The sequence below is a fragment of the Bos javanicus genome, chromosome 10 (assembly GCF_032452875.1).
Source record: "Bos javanicus breed banteng chromosome 10, ARS-OSU_banteng_1.0, whole genome shotgun sequence".
NCBI lineage: Eukaryota > Metazoa > Chordata > Mammalia > Artiodactyla > Bovidae > Bos > Bos javanicus.
Genome location: NC_083877.1, coordinates 73372944 through 73394960, shown reverse-complemented (window position 1 = coordinate 73394960; position 22017 = coordinate 73372944). Strand labels below are relative to the sequence as shown.

Genomic DNA, 22017 nt, shown 5'->3' with positions numbered 1-22017 from the left:
TCACATTTTCTTCATTCTAAGATTAAAAACAGACACTTAAGGTCTGTGGCTTAATTTTATTCAGGTTGTTCCTGTAACCTCAGTATACTGGGCCTAAGGCTCTGTATGTATTTACTTTATCCATAAAAATAATCTGTTGTTAATTTTAGGAGAAAGGATTCACTGTTTGTTATATCTTTTTGTGCTGAGTTTTAAAATTTTAAGTGAGAATGTATTACTTTTACAATAAAAAAATGCTATTTTTAAAATGGAAAATGAATATAAAGCTATTAAAGAATTTTAAAACATACAGTATCATTAACGCAGAAACAAAGCAAGGTTTTTCTGGTTTCATATTAAGAGTCAGAAGACCTAAGTTTAAATCTTTGGTCTGCCATTTATTACCCTTAAGGCTTGGACAAATCCTTTATCACTCAAGGTCTAAATAGCTTCATCTGTGAGTGAAAATAGATTGGAAATCTTACAAAGAACTTCTAACCCCTACAAAATTATGTAACTATAATGTTAAGGATTTGTTTCATTCATCCCATTCATATTAAACATTAAAATTTTGTTTTACTTTAATAAATTAAAGGTCCATAAATTCATAAATGACAGTTTTCTAAAAGCATATTTTTTACAGTGGAATATTATGGTTTGCTATTATTTAACATTACAGTTAGGGACACAGTATAAATTAAAGTGATGGCAATAGGGTAAATGTAGAAATAGCAAGAATAATGTAATATAAAATACTTAAACTGTCGGTAAACAATTTTATGAGTTGGATGTGTTGAAACAAATATTATTTTAACATAAAAGCTGGTCAAAGTGGGCCTGGTCCACAGAAGATGTTTATTTGATGTAACAAAACAATACAGTTAGTGTTAGAAGATCCAACCACAAAGAGCAAAAGGAATGAAAAATTTGTACAATGCACATAGAAAAACAAGATGTTTACTGTGACAACTATATATTTCTAAAATAATGCTTCTAAAATTACTCAATTATTGAAATCTATATGAAAACAGAAGGATGTTAATAGCGACAAAGTGCATAAAACCAAACATCAAATTTTGAGCAAATTAACATTACTAGGCAATTTTGCTAACAAAGCATGATTTTTTTTTGTTGTTCACAATCTGCTCAAAATACCTTTATACCAACAGGGTGGGCAGAACATTTAGGTTTAATATCAATTACACAATATTAGCATAAACTTCCACAACTACAGATAGGGTATTGTCTTCTTTTGAGCTGGCAAAGTGACTACAGAAACATCAAATCATTTCTCTGAATTGAGAATTTTATCCAAATAAATGCCACATACCTTCCAGATATATGTATATCTTTCTATATCATGTAAATGGCTTTACCCATTTAAATAATAAATCATACAAGCATTTAAGAATCATTATTATATGATTAACAATGTCATGTTCCAGGTTTAATAATTTCATAGGCCAAAAAAAATTTCTTCTTAAAAACTAGTTTTATAAATGCAGAATATATTGCATGAGTAACTGCTGGTATTTTTTTAAGAAAATATATTGTGCAATTGCGGCTACCATGTACTGCTGGCAAATCATTATTGTTTATGTAAAATGTGAAAAAACTGAGTAAAAATTTTTTAAACTCATCATGATGAAAGGTTACAGCCTTCTTAAAAAAATTATATTGGCATCTTATTAAAAATAATTCGATAAGGGACAAACTCCCTAGCCCAAAATAAATAAATAAAAAGGTGCATTTTAAAAATGATGCTACTGCAATGCAATGGTTTAAATACCGAAGAACTATGAAAATGTGCTGTGTGTGATCTGGCATTAAAGAACATACTAAAAAAGAGCATTAATGTAAATTAAGTAGAAAGGGGATCAAAATTGAACTAACCGAGTTTGTGCAGTATTTGTAGCCAGGCTTCTAAAATTAGATATAGAAAATATAAATAGACTGCTTTAGGTAATGAGCCACCAGTGTCCAAAAAAAGGAATGAGATTATGAAAAAGCTCAGTTAACTTGATCCAAAGCTCTGAGTAATTCTTCACCCTGCAGTAGGTTTCTGCTGCCTTGTATAGGAGCATTAACTTCACAATCATAACTGGTCAGCTGTGGTAGTCCACTCTCATCCATTGATTGCCCCAGCAGTCTACATGCTAAATCTGAAAAACAAAGAGATATATATCTAAGTATTCATTCATCTAATCAATGAATATTATTAAACAGCAACTATACACTAGGTATTGGGGAGAATAAGGCCAGTTAGCTCTAGAAGGGTTTTTAGTCTGTTAGGCAAAACTACAATTATGTAATCAAGAAAGTGCAAACAAGCATTACTGGTGCTATGTCACAACTGTTTAAAAACCTTGAAGGTGCAGAGGAGTGATTTAAACCAATTTAGAAAAAGGCATTAAAATATACAAGTTTCAGCTTCTATTCATTATTGATAGCACACAGACACAGATCAAAGAAGATAATTCAGAGTTCCATCTGGAAACTATTAGTGATCAAATAAAATGCAACCTTACTTTTTAATCCTGGTAAGGAATGGAAATCACTCTCACTTGGAGTAAAGCTCCTAAATAAAAGTTTCATATACTTTAATTCTCTTTGTGATATTTAATGGAAGAAAGAGTAAACTAACCAGAGGGTATTAAAATAATTGTCTTTTGCTCCATTCCATTTTGTTCACTAGATTTGCATCCTTTTACACGTTTCCAAGAAAGTGATGTGGTAGTTGCACGATCATCTGGTTGCTGTAATAATGTTCCCTGAAAACAGTAAAATTATTTCAATTTTACTATGTTGAATTTTTTTTTTAAATCACGGACTTTGAAATCAGTATAAATTTGCTAACAATACATAGGCAGGATTCTTAAAGACTGCTCTCAGTTATTTAAATTCTATTTTTTAATGCTGCTGTGATGAATTCATTTGCCACTCATATGACAACTATGTAAAAATGCTTTCCAGTTAATTTGGTCTGAAAATATCGGTATGGCTTATACTAGCACTGACTGTGTTCTGTGGGTAAGAAGGAAAAGTAACCAAAAGGGAAGAGAAAGAGACTTGGTAATGATACTGGGTGTGGAATGAGGGGAGAACTATACTTACTCTAAATACATCTCTAGTGTTTGGAATTTTTTGAGACTGTATTCTTTAAATGTTTGTACTTTTAAGAAAGAACATGTACAAAGTGAAAGAAACCAATGTGTAACTTCTGAGAATGTACCATTAATATTTGGAAGATACAAGGAGTTACCTATATATCTAACTCAGAAATAGCACATCAGCTAGAATAGAAAAGCAAACATGCTGTCACACTTACAATTCCTACTGCTTGAAAAAGTGAACCATCATGTTCAATTTTTCGCTTTCTCTGAGCATTCTGCAAAGCTAGTATCTTTGGATTTAGTTCTTCCTCAGGAGCAGTAGTTCTGCAAACAATTTTTTAATAAAAAATATGGTTGTTTTATTTATTTTAAAAATATCCCGTTAGCTTTTTAAACAAAATATATTATGCCTATTTTCCAACATTAAGGGATATAATGTTATACATAAGTTTTCCTGATTATACTAAAGTTTATTGCCCTAAAAGTCAAAGCTTATTTTTTAAAACAAAATTTCCTAAACTATTCATTACCCTATTTATAAAACAGAAGTAAACAGAACTAAATTGATGTTAAAGAGTTAAATAGTGGCCTTTCATTCCACCTAGTACATACATATTCTTGGGACTACTGTAATACAAGATCAGTTTCACATTCGAATAATGCTTTCACTGTTTATAAAACACTGCATCTTAATTAGTTCATTTTAGCTTTGCTCTAGTCCCCAAGATAATACATGTATATAATACATATTTTATAAATGAAAAAATTGAGGCCTGTTAGGTAACTTGCTCTGTTCCTAATTAGCTGCAAATATGGAAGTACACTGTAGGTCTCCTAATACCCACTCTCCTTCCCAGTGATCTTCCCACTAAGCTGTTTTGCCCTCAGTATTGATCTGGTTATCAAACTTGAACTATCTGCAACTAAAATTAATAGTAAACAGTAAAGAACTGTTTTATGTGTCAAGTACATCAATTTTGTTATATGTTTTGTCTTTTCAAGAACCAGCTCCCTACCCCGAACCCCAACATAATGATAATAGATCCTTGCTCTGTTCATCTAGTTGAGAATGGCGTATGGGTAAGTGAGGTACTACTCTAACTGCTCTCCTACATGCAGTCTTGTTTTGCATTCTTAAAAAATTCTATAAAACCTTCAATATATAGACAGGCATATTTTAATTTTTATATACATGTTATCTTTATTAAGGATAACTCAGTCTATCATGTAAATATCATCTTAGTAGTACTTTTAATAGTTATTTTCGATCTTTAAAACTTCAAGTTGTCTGGTTTGATACAGCACTTTGATTTTTTCAAATTACCAAGAGAGGTAGTAAAGAAAAAGCTTCCATATAGTTCTGAAAGGTAAATTCATTTCTTAAAGTGTTTAGTGCATACTGTACTGGAACTAATGTAAAAAAAAAAATTGTTAATTTGATTAGATGTTTGTTGGACTTTGGTTTTCTTATTTAGAAAACTGAAAAATCTCATCTGTGTAACTAAATTACAGATCACTGCTAATTCTGTTGCTAAGTTCATTCTTTTCTTCATCCAATAACCATTTATAAAGCAAGTACTCCATGTTAGGTACTGAGTTAAATATTAGTAACACTGTCATTGCCCAGAGGAGCTCCAAAGTTGGTTGGTGATACAGTAGAAAAGTAATGTAGAATACTTCTTTGTTAATTTAAAGTTGCAAGATCTTTTCCAAGTTCCGGGAAAAGGTCTCTACTAGCATTCTAGGTCAAAGTAGTGATGCAGGGCAGGAGAAAAAGCCATAAGCTCTGGCTATGGCAGTGCTTTTTCCTATTGCTATTAACATCTCAGTCTAGGCACTGTGGAGAAGGAATCGTTTCTGTCCCCACAAACTGCCCCACTGACTCGTTTTCTCTATATAGCCTCAAAGTTAAAATACAGCAAATCCTATTGCAAATCATACACCAAAATTATAACTTAAAATTTTGGTGGTGTCCATATGTTTGCTCAAATTAACTCCATAGAAGCAATGTCATAAAACATGCTTAGATTCCTATTGTACCTCTTAAAAACCTATTTTAATACTTAGGGACTTCCCTGGTGGTCTAAGAGTTAAGACTCTGCACACCCAATGGATGTATTTATCAATATATCCATTTCCAACTCTATGGGTTTGATCTCTAGGTCCCACATGCTGCAACCAAGGCCTAGTACAAACCACCCTCCAAAAACCAACCTATTTAATCTGTGATATAGCTAGTGTTCTACAAATGAAAAGGAAAAACAAAATGCAGTAGTTATAATATGGTTATATATAACTACATAGTTATCTATCTACTAGTTATCTGTCTATATATGTGTGTGTATAAATATAGCTGTAACTATACATCCAAAAGTTTTAAATGCTTATTAAGTATCTGTATTGAATGCTGAGGACTGAAGACCATCAAGTTCAATTTGGAATGGAGAATTATTAATACTTTTAAGTTGGAATGGCTTCCCTGGTGGCTCAGATGGTAAAGAATCTGCCTGCAATGTGGGTTTGGTCCCTGGTTGGGAGATCCCCTGGAGAAGGAAATGGCTATCCACTCTAGTATTCTTGTCTGGAGAATTCCATGGACAGAGGAGCCTGGTGGGCTCCAGTCCATGGGGTTGGAAAGAGTTGGATACAACTGGGCAACTAACACACACACTTAAGTTGGGATGTGTGTTACCTTTTCTTCAGGTAAGCTTAAAAAGAGCTCCGAGAGGATAGTTAACTAGTCTGATTTAAGCAATTGCAAGAAACTGGGCCAGTTTTTATACATTTATAGAACTTACTGGCTGGATTTTATTTTTAGAGGTATTAGAAGACCTCCTATTCCTACATTTAGATAAGTGATGTGACTATAAAGTAATACATAAGCCAATTTAGAAACAATTTTTTGAGTGCTTAAGTTCAGAATTTGTTACGTCAATTTTATGTTCCTTAAAGTATAAATATGAAAAAGTTTGCTATGTTTAAAAATAATTTACCATCATACACATTTCCTTAAGAATAATGACCAAACTATAAGTTTAATGTTACATATAAATACCTTTGACTCAAAGCGACAGATAACACATTAGGGCTTCTTGGATGAGATTTTTCTGTCTGTTCTATGACTCCTTTTCCTGCTCTGTTGGGTGAGGCTGTCCGACTTCCAGTATCACTATATGGTGACGTTGTGGCACAAGGAGGTTCTTTAGGTACGTGGGGAGGAGATGGAAATGCAATCAGTATTTTAATGTCTTCCATACCATCTTTTGTCACTGTTTTCAATTCATCACTGGTGGCTGTGGTAGTGACGGTGGCTATAGGAGGTTCTTGCATTTGAGTGGGCTGGAATACTGTATTTGTGCTTGCACTCTGAGGACTTGTAGAACTGTTTTCCAGTGGTGACAACTGATCGAAGGAACGTAACTGGAAGTCATCATCCATTGGGATATAAGGAGCTAACATCTCCAAGTCTAAATCAGTGTCCTTTAAAACAAGATACATGAGTTTTTACAATGGCCATACCTTATGAAGCAAAAATAAGTTAAACCCACAGCCACTTGAGAATAAATTTTAATAGAAAATATATATAATAAACAAGTTTATATACCTGAGTGGAAAATGGATTCTTTGCTTCTGTATCTTCAGCAAAAAGTTTCTCTACCAATTCCAACTTGAATTCATTGACCATATCACTATCCACATCAAAACAATATTCACTGGGACTGTTAGGCTGTAAAAAGAATTAATATATTTTACTTTTCTCTGAGGAAGCTTGCATAAATGTTTTGCTAGTTGTTAGAATTTGCAAACCTGATCTCAGAGAATACACAACAGAACTCTTCTCTTCTATCAAATTATCTAACTAGTGAGAAATTAAATTTTTGAACTTACACTTATAATTTTGTCCGTATAATCATTTCTAACTGTGCATAACATCATTTATAAAATTAAAAGATGTGTTTATCTGCTTATTCTAAAGAATAAAACTCACCTAATAGTTCAACTCCCAAGGGTGCCTAGCTGGCCAATACCTAGATGATACACTCACTGGAATCTAGCTGTGTACTGAGGCCACGTTGCTATAGTGATCTACCTAAAAATCGCACAGCAAATCTGGGGGCTGGAGTAGGGACAGGGCTGCAGACTGAAGTTCTTTACTTGTATTCCCCTTAATGAATGTAGTACTAGTTTAGTTTTCAGCAAGAATTCTAACCAAAAAACAATAGCTGTATATTCTAAGCATAAACTTTTGCCTTCCTCATCTTAACATTTTTGTTAGATTTATTTTGGTTGGATTAAAAACAAAATGATTCCAACATTTTTGTGCTAGACAAAACTGAGCCCCCAGAGAATAGATACATTCTCTGAAAGGCTATGACATGTCAGATCTGCTACTTTTAGCTTACCAGTTTGAATGAATAAGTATTTAATGTAAAATAATGTATCACTTGTAAAGGCTTACTTGAGCCTCATTTATCAACTCATAATACTCAAATATGAGTAGTCCCCGTCCATGAGCATGTTTTTAGACATAAGAAGCTCTGAAATCAAGTATGTCTAGATTGGGATATAGAGCCCTATTTGATACCTTCAGTCTTGGCCCAGCTAGCCCTTAAAGATTGTTTTTATTCTGTATATGAGAAAACTAATATCAAGACAGAACTTAAATTGAATATAAAGCTTTTACTCTGGGTAAGACTTGGTATTTTCATATAATACTTACACAGAATGTCAATACAGTGATGGAAATTGTACTAAACTGGGCAAAGCCCTTTGCTACTAGATAATTCTCCAACTCAACGGGTAATATGAAAGGGCTTGGAGCAGTCATAAGCACACAGTATTGCCCTCTGTGGATGTCTAAATTCAAGACTTTTATTGTCCTGCTGATATTAAATACACAGAGGAGCAATGTATGTTTTACCTTTTGCCTTATGTTAAGGCATCTCCTTCCCACATTCCTGTTTTTGAGCCTGAAACATGAGACTGAGGTCAAAGGTAGGCATAGCTTTTGCAGTAATTTTAAAAGTGCTAAAAGTCACACAAACAAAACTATGACACGTGGTTCAAATTTACAAATACATCCCCAAACATTAAAATCTATAAGTTATCCTTTTCTAATTATATTATGACACCTACCTCAGGTGAACTTTGTCTGGTGCTTCCATCAGAAGGACTAGCTGGCTGATCTTGAATCTGGGGCATGGTAAAAGAAAGTTCCAGTGACTCTGGATTTGGTTCTAACTTTAATGCAACTTCTTGGTTGAGTGCAGGGTCAGCACTACTTCTAAGTGGCTTTGGAGTTTCAGAGGCAGGTAATGGAGACATTGCCAAATTTATATTCTGCAATTTCTCATTAGATGAGGGGAGCATTACATCATTATACAATGGAACTTCCTCAAGTTGTTGGTCATCAGTCTCTGTGTCTGTAGGGGAAAAATCAATTTAAAGATTACCTAGATTTTAACATATACAGAAATTTATGCCCCCTCTTACAAAAGGTTTGTCTAGTTGACTTAAGTAACAAAAATGTTACCAAATTTTACTTAATCTAAAAGTCTGCAGGTACTGTGGTATAACTGTAAGTCTGAGTTATCCTACCAATCCACTACTGACAACTTCTGTAATCTATATAGCCTAAAAACCCCTGCATTCCAACCTTCTCATACCTTTTATTCATTAAAGTTTAACCTAGTTTGAAATTAGTTTTCTTTTTCAATATGTGATATTATGGTACGACTCCTTATTTATTCTTTAGCTCAATTTATGGCTGCTGCATATAGCTGTCCACTTGTGCAGAAAACATGGCAGCAGGGTACAGAAAGAGAGCAGCTGAGAGCAGTCAGAAGCGGGAAGGAGAGATGCCCTAAAGATATTGAAGCATCATCTCCAAATCACAGGGCCCAAGGCCACAATGTCCAAATGATTATCAACAAGAAATGGTAAAGTTTAGGCAATTAACAAAATAACTAAAGACCCACCATTGCTGCCAAAATCTAAAGATATGATTGTGTCTCCAGCAGCTGGGGCCAGCAAAGTTAAAGCATCAGGCTCCTTCTTAAGTTTATCAAAGAGACTGCTTGTATCTTCTGATTCAACTTTGGTGAATAGCTGAGTCATTTTCATGTCTGAAGATTCAACTGGTTTGAGAACACATTCTGTTTGTTGAAGGGAGAAAATCAAGTCGTGCTGAATAATACCACTGTCAAAAAAGAGAGATTAGTAATTCTTAAATGACCACTTGACACAATGTTGGAGGAGAAGGACTCTGAAATGTCTCAAAAAAATTCAAAATTCTGCTTTATGGAAGGATGCTTAAAACATCTCTCATGCCTACCTGGTCATGTTCAGGGTTTAAAATCCCAATATGAAATAAAGACCTATTATATTAAAATTCACAATACAAGATAATTCAAAAATTTGATTAATTTCAATTAAGAAATTTCAGCTATCCCTTTGAGAAGATTGGTGGTGACAAAGAAATATAATAGTCAAGTACATGTAGGACAATAAACAGATCTTTTGTGCCCACATGGAGTGAAATTAACACAGAACTCTTGGACACTAATATATGAAGCATGATCTAAGGATGGTCCTAGAATATTAAGATATAAATGACAAAGGTCCTTCGCAGAGGGGCACTGTTTTTTCCATGGTGGTAAGAAAATGATCTGTGATACCACCTATAGGATAGAGTTGAAGAGGGATGATGAACAACAGCTCCATCTTCATGTTTCGCTTAATTTTGTTGTTGTTTAGTTGCCAAGTCATGTCTGACCCTTTTGCAACCCAATGGACTGTAGTCCACCAGGTTCCTCTATCCATGGGATTTCCCAGAAAAGAATCCTGGAGTGGATTGCCATTTCCTTTTCCAGGGGATGTTCCTGACCCAGGGATCAAACTAGGGTCTCCTGTATCCTCAAGCGGATTCTTTACCACTGAACCACTGCTGCTTTAATCAACAAACTTTAAGTGTTTACTAAATGAACTGAGGATTCAAAGTTCAAAATATCTAACCCTTGCTTTAGGCAGTGTAAAATCCAATGTGAAAGTAGGTGTGCAAACAATTAAAATACAAAGTGATAATTTCTAAAATGGAGGAGGTTTGTGTCACAGAGGTCAACAAGCTGCAATTTGAGAGCCACAATATTCACAAGCCAGTCCACTAAGAGAAGAGTTCATGAATACACAAGAGTCATGGGTCCCACCATACAGCCTTTTATAGTAATCTCACAAATAATTTAACTTAATCCTCATTTTAACCTTTTGAGGTAAGTTTTATTATCTCTCCTAAATGGATGAAATTCAGAGAAATGAGATTTCCCCAAGTCATGGAATTAATGAGGGACAAAGCTATGACACAAACCTAACTATTCCAGGGCCAGAATTCTTTTTATAAAAATAATATAGTTGCCTTGAGATAATTTATGATGATAGCTGTATGACTAGAACAAACTAATCCATCAGAGATGTGGTATTTTTTCAAGGTCTTTTTTTAAATGGGAGTAGAAAGGATGGGGATGACTAGCTACTGATGGTAATTAGTGGAATCAGTGAAAGATAGCTGGCTTAGAAACTCAGAATACTGAAAACAGTAATTGGGTAGAAACGTGAAAATTCAGTTATCATTTATAATCTTTTCTATAAAAGAAAAGAGCATTCAAAGACTTACTACTTGCTGCCCCCAAATATTTATTTTCCAAGCTTACCTCACAACATAATTTACACATACAATGCACTGGGGCTGAGAGTTCTTAGTGTTATATATGACAGTTGCTTGAGTTTCTATCCAGACATATCCACCTCTTTTGGCAAGCATTCTGTACTGTCCTGTTGTGACTTGTCCTTTAGTAAACACTAGGAGTGAAAAGGAAAAAAGTGTCATGTAGAGAAAATAACTTCAAATTTTCAATTGAATGAATAAATGCAGAATGTTGATCACTGTTTTAGAAAAAAAGAGAAATGTTTAATCAGTTGTAACTGTTTAAATTAAGAAACAGTGAAAACACCCCAGGATAGCTGAAAAAGTACCTATTCCATTCTAATCCCCCAAATACACTCCTTTCTTGCCAACCTTCACTTTAAATAAGATGAAAGCCAGGAATGAAGGACAGCAGTGACTAAAACTCCTTTAACAACTTACATGTTGAACATATCAGAAATATTAAAGAATGAATAACTAATTCTACTGAGAACATTTAAGAAAGGGGCACTGCTACCAGTTCCTTAAATTCCTACTATAGTTTCCTGCTATAGTTGTGCTAGCATATGTGAATTTCAGTTGGTATGCTAAAGTCTTCTGGCAATGTAGGCAATCTTAATTATTGATTTGGAAGAAGTACTAGATAAACATGATGATGTTATCATGGAGTATTGAGACCCTGACTGCAGACTTAGGCCCATTCTATAGTTCAAGGCTAATCATGCTAACTCAGTGACATTCAGGCATCCCCAATCACATTGGGAAGTCATATTTAGGGACAGATTAAACAGGCCAGTGAGAAATTCCAAAGTTTTACTTATCACGCGGTCTTCAAATAACATTCATATGAGTAAAACTGAGAATTACATCTTATGTCAAGGTTCTTATTTCTACTAACTGTGCATGATGTTGATCATATTCATATTCATTAATCCATTGAACAGTTACTTTCTGAGTGCCTTCTTTGTGTTAACTGTTCTTAATACTTAGCCATGAGTTCTGAAAATGATACTATAATAGTCTGTATTTTTTGTCTTTGTAAAATGCCAGGGTAGTTTTATATATTATCAAATGATTCTGCTTTAACTGGTATTAGTTATAACAAATATGAAACAAAGATTTAATTATCTAGATTACTTAAGAAGAGGTTTATTCAAGTGTTTGGTCTAGGAAGATTAGTCAGATATACAACCAAACAGTAGAAATTGCAACAGTTAAATAATTAGAATGTCTATACTTACTATCATGATGAGTTTTGGTCAGATGGTCAGAGTCCAAGGCATGATAATATTCATAAATTGAGCGGCCCAAAAGTTCTTCTGGCTCATATCCCATCAATTCTGTAATTCTGTTAAGTAAAAAATATAAGAATAAAACTGACATAAACTAACTAATGAATACAATTTTGCTTCTTCGGAGTATCTGCTATGCATTAATCTTATGGATAATTGAATTTTCAAAAATAAAGAGCATTCTTCTTGGTTTGAATAAACTTATACCTCACCTTTAGTAAGTCTACAGATACTAAATGCAGCACCATGCATTCCTTTAAGCTCCAAGGGTTCACCCTGCTGCTTAACCCTTCTATCTCCTTCACCCAAACTTGTTACCTACTTTATCATATTTTATTGTACATACTTTTGGTAATAAGGCAATTAATTAATATAATAGTTATGAAGGACTGCTAAATTAAATGATAAAAGTTTCAAAGGCAGTTAATGATATTTAAAATATACACTAAACCCATAACATTATTTTTACCATAAAACCAGATTCTTTTTGTGTGTATACGTATAAAATCAGATTCTTTATGTGACAGTTCTCCTAGGCAAGGCTTCACACCTTGGGGGATCAATATCTATGATAAAATTTTAATATGGGAACTAAATAAATTCTTATTATGTTGGTTTTGGAAGATGCTCTTGTACTTACTTTTTGAAATTACAAAAAATTATAGAAATTCATCTTAGATGAAACAGTGATATCAAACTGAAAATGAACTAGAAAGTAATTCAGTTACCCATTCTGTTCCTTAGCAGTTCAGTTTGGACACAGACTATATTTTATGCATCTCTCTAACCACAGTCTGAAATGGAACCTATTTCATGAGAAATAGTATCATGCTAACAAAAATATTCTCTCCTCTTCTGGGAGCAAAAGATGAGTTAAGTTCTTTGATTTCTCAGGCTTTAGAATTCAAAGGACTTTCTAACTGAGGTTCAAGCAAAAGTTATGTAATATACTGTATACAAAAATATAAAAAACCAACTAACTCTAGAAAACACACAGGGGAGGTATCTTTATCCAAAGAAATGTATAAAAGTAATACTGTTTGTTGTCGCACCTTAAGGAAAGATCTGCCATAGTTTATTCCAAAATAAATAAATAGATAAATAGCTTATTTGTAAAAAAAAAAAAAAACAAACTCAACCTTGGACTGCAAGGAGATCCAACTAGTCCATCCTAAAGGAGATCAGACTTGAATATTCATCAGAAGGACTGATGCTGAAGCTGAAACTTCAATACTTTGGTCACCTGATGCGAAGAACTGACTCATTTGAAAAGACCCTGATACTGGGAAAGATTGAGGGCAGGAGGAGAAGGGCATGACAGAGGATGAGATAGCTGGATGGCATCACCGACCCAATGGACATGAGTTTGAGTAAACTCCAAAAGTTGGCAATGGACAGGGAGGCCTGGTGTGCTGCAGTCCATGGGGTCGCGAGGAGTCGGACACGACTGAGCGACTGAACTGAACTGAACTGAACTGAAAGCAAACTAAGCCAAAATCGAAATTTGTTTACTAAGGGCTATCTCTAAACACATCAACACTAGGTGGCAGCATTACAAGGAAAGCTTAAAAAAAAAAAATCACAACAGTCCTAATTATGCTTTAATAGTGAAGTCACTCAGTTGTGTCCAACTCTCTGGGACCCCATGGACTGTAGCCTACCAGGCTCCTCCGTCCATGGGATTTTCCAGGCAAGAGTACTGGAGTGGGTTGCCATTTCCTTCTCCAGGGGATCTTCCTGACCCAGGGATTGAACCCAGGTCTCCCACATTGCAGGCAGATGCTTTACCATCTGAGCCACCAATATAATTTTAATTGGTCTTATATGGGTTATATATTTTTAAAAATTCTCATGGAATTAAAATTTAATTATTTAAACCTTAATATTCTCATATGTGCCTGGCATTGTTCTAGATATGAAAATGCAAAGGCAAAAAAAACTCAACCTATGGTGAATTTTCTGGTGCACTTAACCATAGTACTTAAGAAATTATGTGGCAGGTGCAGTGATAGTAATACTACAGGAATTAGAGGAACCACCCCTGTCCATGATAAGGAATCATGGGGATGAGGGACAGCTTCTTATAGGAGACTTATGAGTTGAGTATAGAAGAGAGTCAAAGAGAGAGTAAATTATTTGGGGAAGAAAGTACACTAAAAGCAAAGACAGAGATAAGAAAATGCTTGACATTGTACAGGCAGGCTAGTGGGGAGGTAAGGCTGCAGAAGTAGGCAGGAGAATCAGATTAATGAGAGCTTTTGGTTTCCCTAGCGGCTCAGACGGTAAAGCATCTGTCTGCAACGCAGGAGACCCAGGTTCAATCCCTAGGTTGGGAAGATCCCCTGGAGAAGGAAATGGCAGCCCACTCCAGTATTCTTGCCTGGAAAATCCCATGGGTCGAGGAGCCTGGTAGGCTACCGTCCATGGGGTCGCAAAGAGTCAGACACGACTGAATGACTTCACTTTCATTTTTGTATATCATGTTAAGGAGCTTTGATTTAATCAGATGTCAATCAGTGCTTCTCAATCTGAGTTGAGGTACCACTATCACTAAGGGACAAAGGATGTCAAAATATAACAACATGGTTTCCTAGAAGGTCATTTTTATTCATATTTGAGGGAGAAAGGTAAAGTTAATTTAACATTAGCTTTTTATACCAAAAGGGGGAGGAGTGATCAGGAAAATTTAACCAAAAAGTGTGTGTAATGGACTATAAACCTATAATCTAAACCAACTATGCAGTACACAATTCATTTGTTCTAAGTATCATGGGGCAGGAACTATTTAATATTAAGCTTCATTTCTACCTCAATATGTTATAGTAGTACATATACTAGTAGTACAACATAGTAGCTACTCAAATGTTTGAATGATTACAAATGGAAATTAGTACAATTAATAATAGTTATTTGTGGGATATTTTAGATGTAAGAAGTCTGATATGTTAGAATTCCTCAATAATGAGCAAAATTTTTTCCACGTTGGTTCTTAATGGGTATAGCTGTGAGAAGTTCTGAAAAGAGTAACCAGAAAACATCTATCTCCTGGTCAGACTCAAAATCTTACTTGGTTGGTCTCTAAGCAGGCTGCTTTTAGCTCTCTATCACAACCATTTTGCTAACTTTCTGATATAACCAGAAGGGCAATGTCACTCCCTTTCATTATCATTCTAACTCCATCACTTTCCTTTCTTCCCAACCCACCCCTATACTTTATATATTGAGTTCAAAAACATAAAAATAGTTTCTAAAGAAGGATGGGCAATATCTGTTCTATCATGCATTGATATAAATACTGGCACCAAACACCATAAAATATGTCTTAGCATTTCTGTCTTCATTTTTCTTAAAGTTAACCCCAGTGGTAAAGCAGTCACTATGTGCACTAGGCACTCAACAAACTCTTATAATCCTTACCACAGCCTTCTGAAGCATGACCCTATTTGGAGAAGGAAATGGCAACCCACTTTAGTACTCTCACCTGAAAAATCCCATGGACGGAGGAGGCTGGTGGGCTACAGTCCATGGGGTTGCAAAGAGTCAGACATGACTGAGCAACTTCCCTTTCTTGTCTTTCTTTCTTATTTAACAGATAAGGAAGATGAGATTTAAAACAGCTAAGTTCTAACACCCAGGCCACACTATAAGTACCAGGACTACAAGCCAGGATTGAATCAAGAATGATGTGATTCCAAAGCCAGTGCTTTGTCATATTTTCCCGCCCAGTAGGAGAAGGCAATGGGGCCCACTCCAGTACTCTTGCCTGGAAAATCCCATGGACGGAGGAGCCTGGTAGGCTGCAGTCCATGGGGTCGCTAAGAGTCGGACACGACTGAGTTGACTTCACTTTGACTTTTCACTTTCTTGCTTTGGAGAAGGAAATGGCAATCCACTCCAGTGTTTTTGCCTGGAGAATCCCAGGTACGGGGGAGCCTGGTGGGCTGCCATCTATGGGGTCACACAGAGTCGGACACAACTAAAGTGACTTAGCTCAGCTTAGGATAGGGCTTAAAATCAATTTTCTTGTATAATGTTCAATTTTAAGATAATACAAATACATGTATTATACTGTGACAAACTGATGCTCAAAGAAAAGTAGAAATGTGTCTAAGATCATCTGGATATAGGCAGCAAAGTCAGCATTTAGTAGTCTAGTTACAAAACCTATGCCTTCAGCCACTATGTTACAGTTTTACAGTAAAAAATGGGACAAGCAAGCAAATAATTACAAAACAGAAAAAAGGCTATGACAGACCACATATAAGGAACAGTGGCTTTTTTAAGTTTGTGTTTGGAGTTAAGAAAACTATCACTGTACTAAGACAACAAAATAGCATGTGGAGTTCTCTGGAAGTAGGACATTAAGGGCCACATCAGAAGGGTCTTCCCACCCTCCTGATTAATTTGGGGAAATCAGGAACGTCCATGGCAGTCCAATGGTAAAGAACTCACCATCCAAAGCAGGGACACGGGTTTGATCCCTGGTCACATCCCACATGCCACAGGGCAACTAAGCCTACATACACGAGAAGGCCGTGCACCTCAACAAAGGCCTAGCAGTCAAAAATAAAAGTCTCCTCAAAAAAAAAAAAAAATTGGGGGGAGAAGTCAGCAGGGGCCAGATCATAAATATCTTTCCTTGCCATGCTAAGAAGTTTAGATTTATTAAACAGGTCTATTTTTCTTTCAGCTTTTCAAAACGCATGTCTTCTTTTGATAAATAAAAATCTCCTACCCTTCTAATATTTTTTATAAACAAAAGTTTGTGTGTGAAGATGAAGGGAAGCAATGAGGCATTTTCACAAGACGTGATCTGATTTCCACATTAGGAAGTTCACTTCTTGGAAACCAGGATGAGATTAAAAGGGCACAAATCTGTTGGCAGAGATGCAGTTAGGAGACTTAAATGGCAACAGTTCAGCCAAAGGTAATAATGAGCTGAAGAACTCAATGGCAGGAAAGCAAGAGTGGAAGGAGGGAATGGAGGAGACATACATAGTAAATCTCTTAAGATTTTGAAACAGAATGTAGATCAGTGAGCAAAAGAAAAGTTAAGGATGACTTTCCAATTTTTGCTGGAGTTATATGTCTACACTGGTATATTAATCATGACAGGTATTGTAAGAGGAAAAACTGTTTCTGAAGTTGTTTTGGGATAGGAGTGGTTCAGTCAGATATGGAAATATTTAGTTTATAATACAGAAGAATATGTATCTAGATAAAAATATCAAATTGGCAATTAAGTAGAAATAGTTATGGATAGAAATCTGCAAAACAGCACCATCAGCAAGGATAAAGCTGCTCAGGAAAAATATGTAGGATGAGGAGATGACCAAAGGCTTTCCTTTCTAGTCCACAACCAGAAGTAATCCTTCCTCAAATTATGTATTGTATGTCTCTGAAATATATTTATTTTTTTCTTTAAATAAATTAGAACACCTAAAGGAAAAAAAACCTCATCTTAATAATCACTGGATAGCACCTGCTAGAGTAAGTATGCATGGTACACAGTAAATATTCAATAAATGTGGTTTAATTAATCTATAAAGTTAATCTTACAAAATTCTAGGATGTATGATTGTATTCAACTTAAGTGGAAGGAAGCCTACACACCACAACTAGAGAACTAGATTTATTAAAGAGGTCTATTTTTCTTCCAGCTTTCAGTCTTCACTATAGTCAACAGTTAAAACAATTTTGTGGACTAATTAAAAATTTCAAGTTATATTTTCACTTACCTTTCATCACAATAAGAAAATTTCATATCCAGACTGTGACGACTGAGAAAAGTCTTGCTGTCTAAAGGAATTTCAATATTTGATGGATGAGGAATGGGTTCACAAATCAGCACCAAGCACGTCATCGGTGGTTTCTTATACCCACACTGAGATTGGTTACTGTTGGTATCGTATACATGAATATGGCCTGTGCAGTGAAGTACCTGAGTATGAAGAAAAACAAAGCAGTTTTTTAAAAAAACTTATGCTAGTAAAAAACAAAACGCAGAGACAGTTGAGTCTGACATGGCAAGTAAGCTTTGATAAAATTTACTATCATTAGTAGATCACTATATTTTTGAAAATCAGTGTTTTTCTCTACACTACCACCCTAAGATTAGTCTTTGAAAAAATTTCCCTTCACACAAGTCTGAGCTTGTTTTTCATTTATCTGGCCACTATACCTGTTTGATGGTTATTTCTTGCTCTGATGACGATGTTTCAAAACTGAGCAAAGAAATGATACAACAATAAATAAAATATTAATGTGTATCAAGATTCAAACACTGGGTAGTTGGCAAAGCCAAATGTGCACATAACTTAAGTTCATGCCTCTTAACTGATGAATTACTAAACTTTTTTGGATATCAAATCTATAAACACAAAGGAACAATAAGTTTTCCCTCACAGTTCTAATGCTGTCTTAATACTAGTAATGTCAAGATGCATTCGGAGAAGGCAATGGCAACCCACTCCAGTACTTTTGTTTGGAAAATCCCATGGACGGAGGAGCCTGGTGGGCTGCAGTCCATGGGGTCGCGAAGAGTCGGACACAACTAAGCGACTTCACTTTCACTTTTCACTTTCATGCACTGGAGAAGGAAATGGCAACCCACTCCAGTGTTCTTGCTGGAGAATTCCAGGGACAGAGGAGCCTGGTGGGCTGCCGTCTATGGGGTCACACAGAGTCGGACACGACTGAAGCGACTTAGCAGCAGCAGCAAGATGCGTTAATTTATCTAGAAATCAGCTGCATTCACAGATCATTTTTATACTTACTTTCCATGTTGCAGATTTTATGTTCATAGTTCTCCCCCGGCTAGTTAGGGTACACTTCATTCTGAGAAAAAAGCTCCGCTGTGTATTTTGCTCTTTACCCTTTTTCACAAGGCCTTATGAAAACATGAAATAAAATTTAAAAACATAATTAATTACACAAATTTGTTACAGCAGAAGTAGCACAGTGCCCAGTACTTAGGTGCTATTCAATGGAAAGTCTCAATATGAGAACAATGCTTCACACCTGCTTTGCTCACTCCAATACATCCAAGGGATTTAATGCACTTGTAGTAAGTAACGGGTTCACAATAGCAGTGATTCCCTGAGATGGTGAGATGAGAATAACACTTAATCATTGCACATTCAAGCCAGTAGAGTTGGCCAAATTACAAAGAAATATAAACACGGTATGAATTTGCTCCCTAACTGTGTTATCAGTGCATAAAGCACACCCCCGTCCCCAAAAAAAGAACTTAAGCAAACTCCTCCAAACTTTTACTAGATGTGTTAGCTCAATTTATAACATTCTGTATATTTATAGAACTTTTAAAATATAAAATTTCTTTTTAATACCAAATAACATTTTTATATATCTGATTTTTCTAAAATCTTCCTATAAAGCAAGGAGGAAATTATCTCTACTTTGTTACTAGGGGGAAAAAAAACATATTAAATGACTTTTCAAAGCAAAGTTAGAATTAAACAACCTGAAGTGTATTTACTCCCATTCTAAGCCTCAATAACTAATAAAATGAGATTACACTCAACTAACAAAGAGCAACTTGATTTCTTCTCTTCATTGATCAGTCTGATTCAAGCCAAGTACTTCATTCAAATATTTATTATTCAGGATCTGGACTGGATATTTCAGGCAATATAAAGATGAACAAGACACAATGCCTGTCCTGAAGAAGTTAAAAATTGAGTAGATGTAGTGACGTCAGTGACAATAACACAATGTAAAGTAAATGCTCAAGACTTACAAGAACACTTTATAAAAGTACAAAGAGAGATCAAGAGATAACTTTAAGTTAAGGGGAAATCAAAAAGTCCTTCTCAGAAAAAGAGACATTAGAATTTCAGTAAGTAGAGATGAGTAACAACATTTGGGCAGAAGGAAGAGCGAAAAATATAGAGGTGAGAAAAAACATCACACATTTGGGGAACAGTGTGCATAATTCAGTTTGACTCTAATATAAAGTATATACAGAAGAGTAATCAAAGTTAGAAGGGATGGTTAAGGCTATAACTAGAGAGGGCCATGGGTGCCACAATTAGATCAGTCTTAAATATACAAATGCAGCTTCCCCAAAATTTTGAGTTGGGAAGCAAAATAGCAACCTAAGGAACATTAATATAGCAGCAATATATGTGTGTTAGAATATAATGATGGTAACGAGGGGCTGAGCAGCAGGCAGTAGAAGTGAAAAAAAGGCTGACAAAAGACAAATGAAGAGGTAGAATCTATAAAAACTTGGAAGATTAATGGAAATAAGGGAAAAGAGAACTTAAAAAAAAAGATCTGAAGATTTTAAGGCTAATATATTGAAAGAGTCAAGTCAAAAAGAAAACATTTAAATTTAGGCTTGCATAGCTAGAAATACTGGACTCTGGAGAAAGAAGAGTTCTAGTTCATACTCAGAATTATGGAACATAGGCAAGTTGGGACAGTCTTGGTGCTGATACAAGTGATTCAGGTTTACTTAAATAGGACTGAATTTGCCCTCCCTAGAAGCAATTGAAAGTAAATGTTAAAAAGATGCGACAAGAACGATAATGGCCTTGGTGATGGTATAGGAGTGTGTGTATGGGACGGGTTGGGGCGGGGGGAGAGGGGCAGGGAAAGGGTCCTTGTGGTAGCAGCAGAGATCCACATGTAAAGTCTCTGAGGTATTTTCAGTCCTTCATAATCTAAACTTGAATTAGACTGCCCAATGGAAACCTAAAGCATTTCAACTGGGACATGAAGATAAATTTAACACTAAGGTAAGTGAAAACTACTAGCATTTTCTTAATAAAAAAATTTTTAAACAACTAAGTTTTCAGCTCTATAAAAATAAATACTTTACAATAATTTAATGAACTCTAAATTCTATTTAGAATTTAAATGAAATAGGACTATGCTGTATAAGCATACCATAGGCTCTTAGTGTATCATTAAAATGTCCTGTACTGTAGCAGCCCTACTTTGCTAAAGGTGAAAGTCTGCATTTTTGTTTCCCAACAAAATATCAGAAATTCACTAACCACCATTAGGAATTATTTTTTTAAGTTCATAATTAAATCACAAATCTATTACAATAAGAGTAGTACATGTGCTTTAACAAAAGCATTCAGTTAAAAACATACATCTAAGCTCTAATAAGTATACTAGATCTGATTTAGAATAATGCATTAGCATCATCACCAAACCAAAATAAGACTTCCAAATATTTATGCATTTATAGTCTAGACCAAGGGAAGCAATAAACTGCCAATACAAACGTCAAAGTATAAACACTAGAAGTTATATATTAAACTCATCAACAATCCACTTAAGTCCTTGCTCAGAGTATATTTACTCCTCCTTTACACAAAATTCTAAAAAGTATGCATTTGCTTTTCCAAGTTCACAGTAAACACACAACATGAAATTAAAAGAAGAGGGCTCCAAGGTAAGAAATGGCAGTAGGAATGTATTGAGAGTTGGTGAACATGGAAAGAGCTCTAAAGTACTAAGGAGTATGGACTTGAACCACTCTACCTTAGTTTAACGCTCACTGTAGTAACCAAATAATCTTTGGCAAGTTACTCAGTAACTCTGTAACTCAGTTTCCTCTGTAGAATAGAAATTGTAACTTCATAGGGTTTTTAAAGGAGTAAAAGCACAAAAAAATGCAGAAAACAGTGTCCTGGCACAGATAATCTCTAAAGAAAAGTTAACTTTTAGTAGAAATGAGATGAGCTTTAAAACAAAAACCATAAAAAATGACTGACAATAATCAATGAGGTTTAATGTAGAAACAAACAAACATATACTTAAATGGGAGACCTACAAAGAACAACTGCAGAGCACAGTGACAAATTTTCAGTGTGGTAACTTTGAGTCGTGAAAGAAAGATCAAATTATGATCCATATACTCTGCTTAAGGCACAGTTATGAAAAGACTTTATTTGCT

General features: G+C 35.0%; 1 protein-coding gene and 1 long non-coding RNA gene across 5 annotated transcripts in view; one reads left to right on the top strand and one right to left on the bottom strand.

Annotated features, from left to right (window-relative positions):
* Window positions 1-22017, top strand: part of LOC133254801 (uncharacterized) — a 29986-nt gene that overhangs the window by 2906 nt on the left and 5063 nt on the right. The gene's annotated exons all lie outside the window — the stretch shown is intronic.
* HIF1A (hypoxia inducible factor 1 subunit alpha) overlaps window positions 816-22017 on the bottom strand; it is a 44804-nt gene continuing 23602 nt past the window's right edge. For 3 of the 4 annotated variants that reach the window (XM_061429071.1, XM_061429070.1, XM_061429069.1), the window contains exons 5-15: window positions 18860-18972; window positions 17822-18024; window positions 12033-12139; window positions 10799-10946; window positions 9071-9291; window positions 8229-8515; window positions 6697-6819; window positions 6148-6572; window positions 3308-3416; window positions 2624-2750; window positions 816-2141 (exon numbers count right to left, since the gene is read on the bottom strand). In XM_061429071.1, coding sequence (XP_061285055.1) covers window positions 1990-2141; window positions 2624-2750; window positions 3308-3416; window positions 6148-6572; window positions 6697-6819; window positions 8229-8515; window positions 9071-9291; window positions 10799-10946; window positions 12033-12139; window positions 17822-18024; window positions 18860-18972 — 2015 coding nt within the window. In that variant the 3' untranslated portion in view covers window positions 816-1989. Of the gene's footprint in view, window positions 2142-2623; window positions 2751-3307; window positions 3417-6147; window positions 6573-6696; window positions 6820-8228; window positions 8516-9070; window positions 9292-10798; window positions 10947-12032; window positions 12140-17821; window positions 18025-18859; window positions 18973-22017 lie in introns of those variants that run through there. The other variant, XM_061429072.1, reaches the window with a different exon arrangement.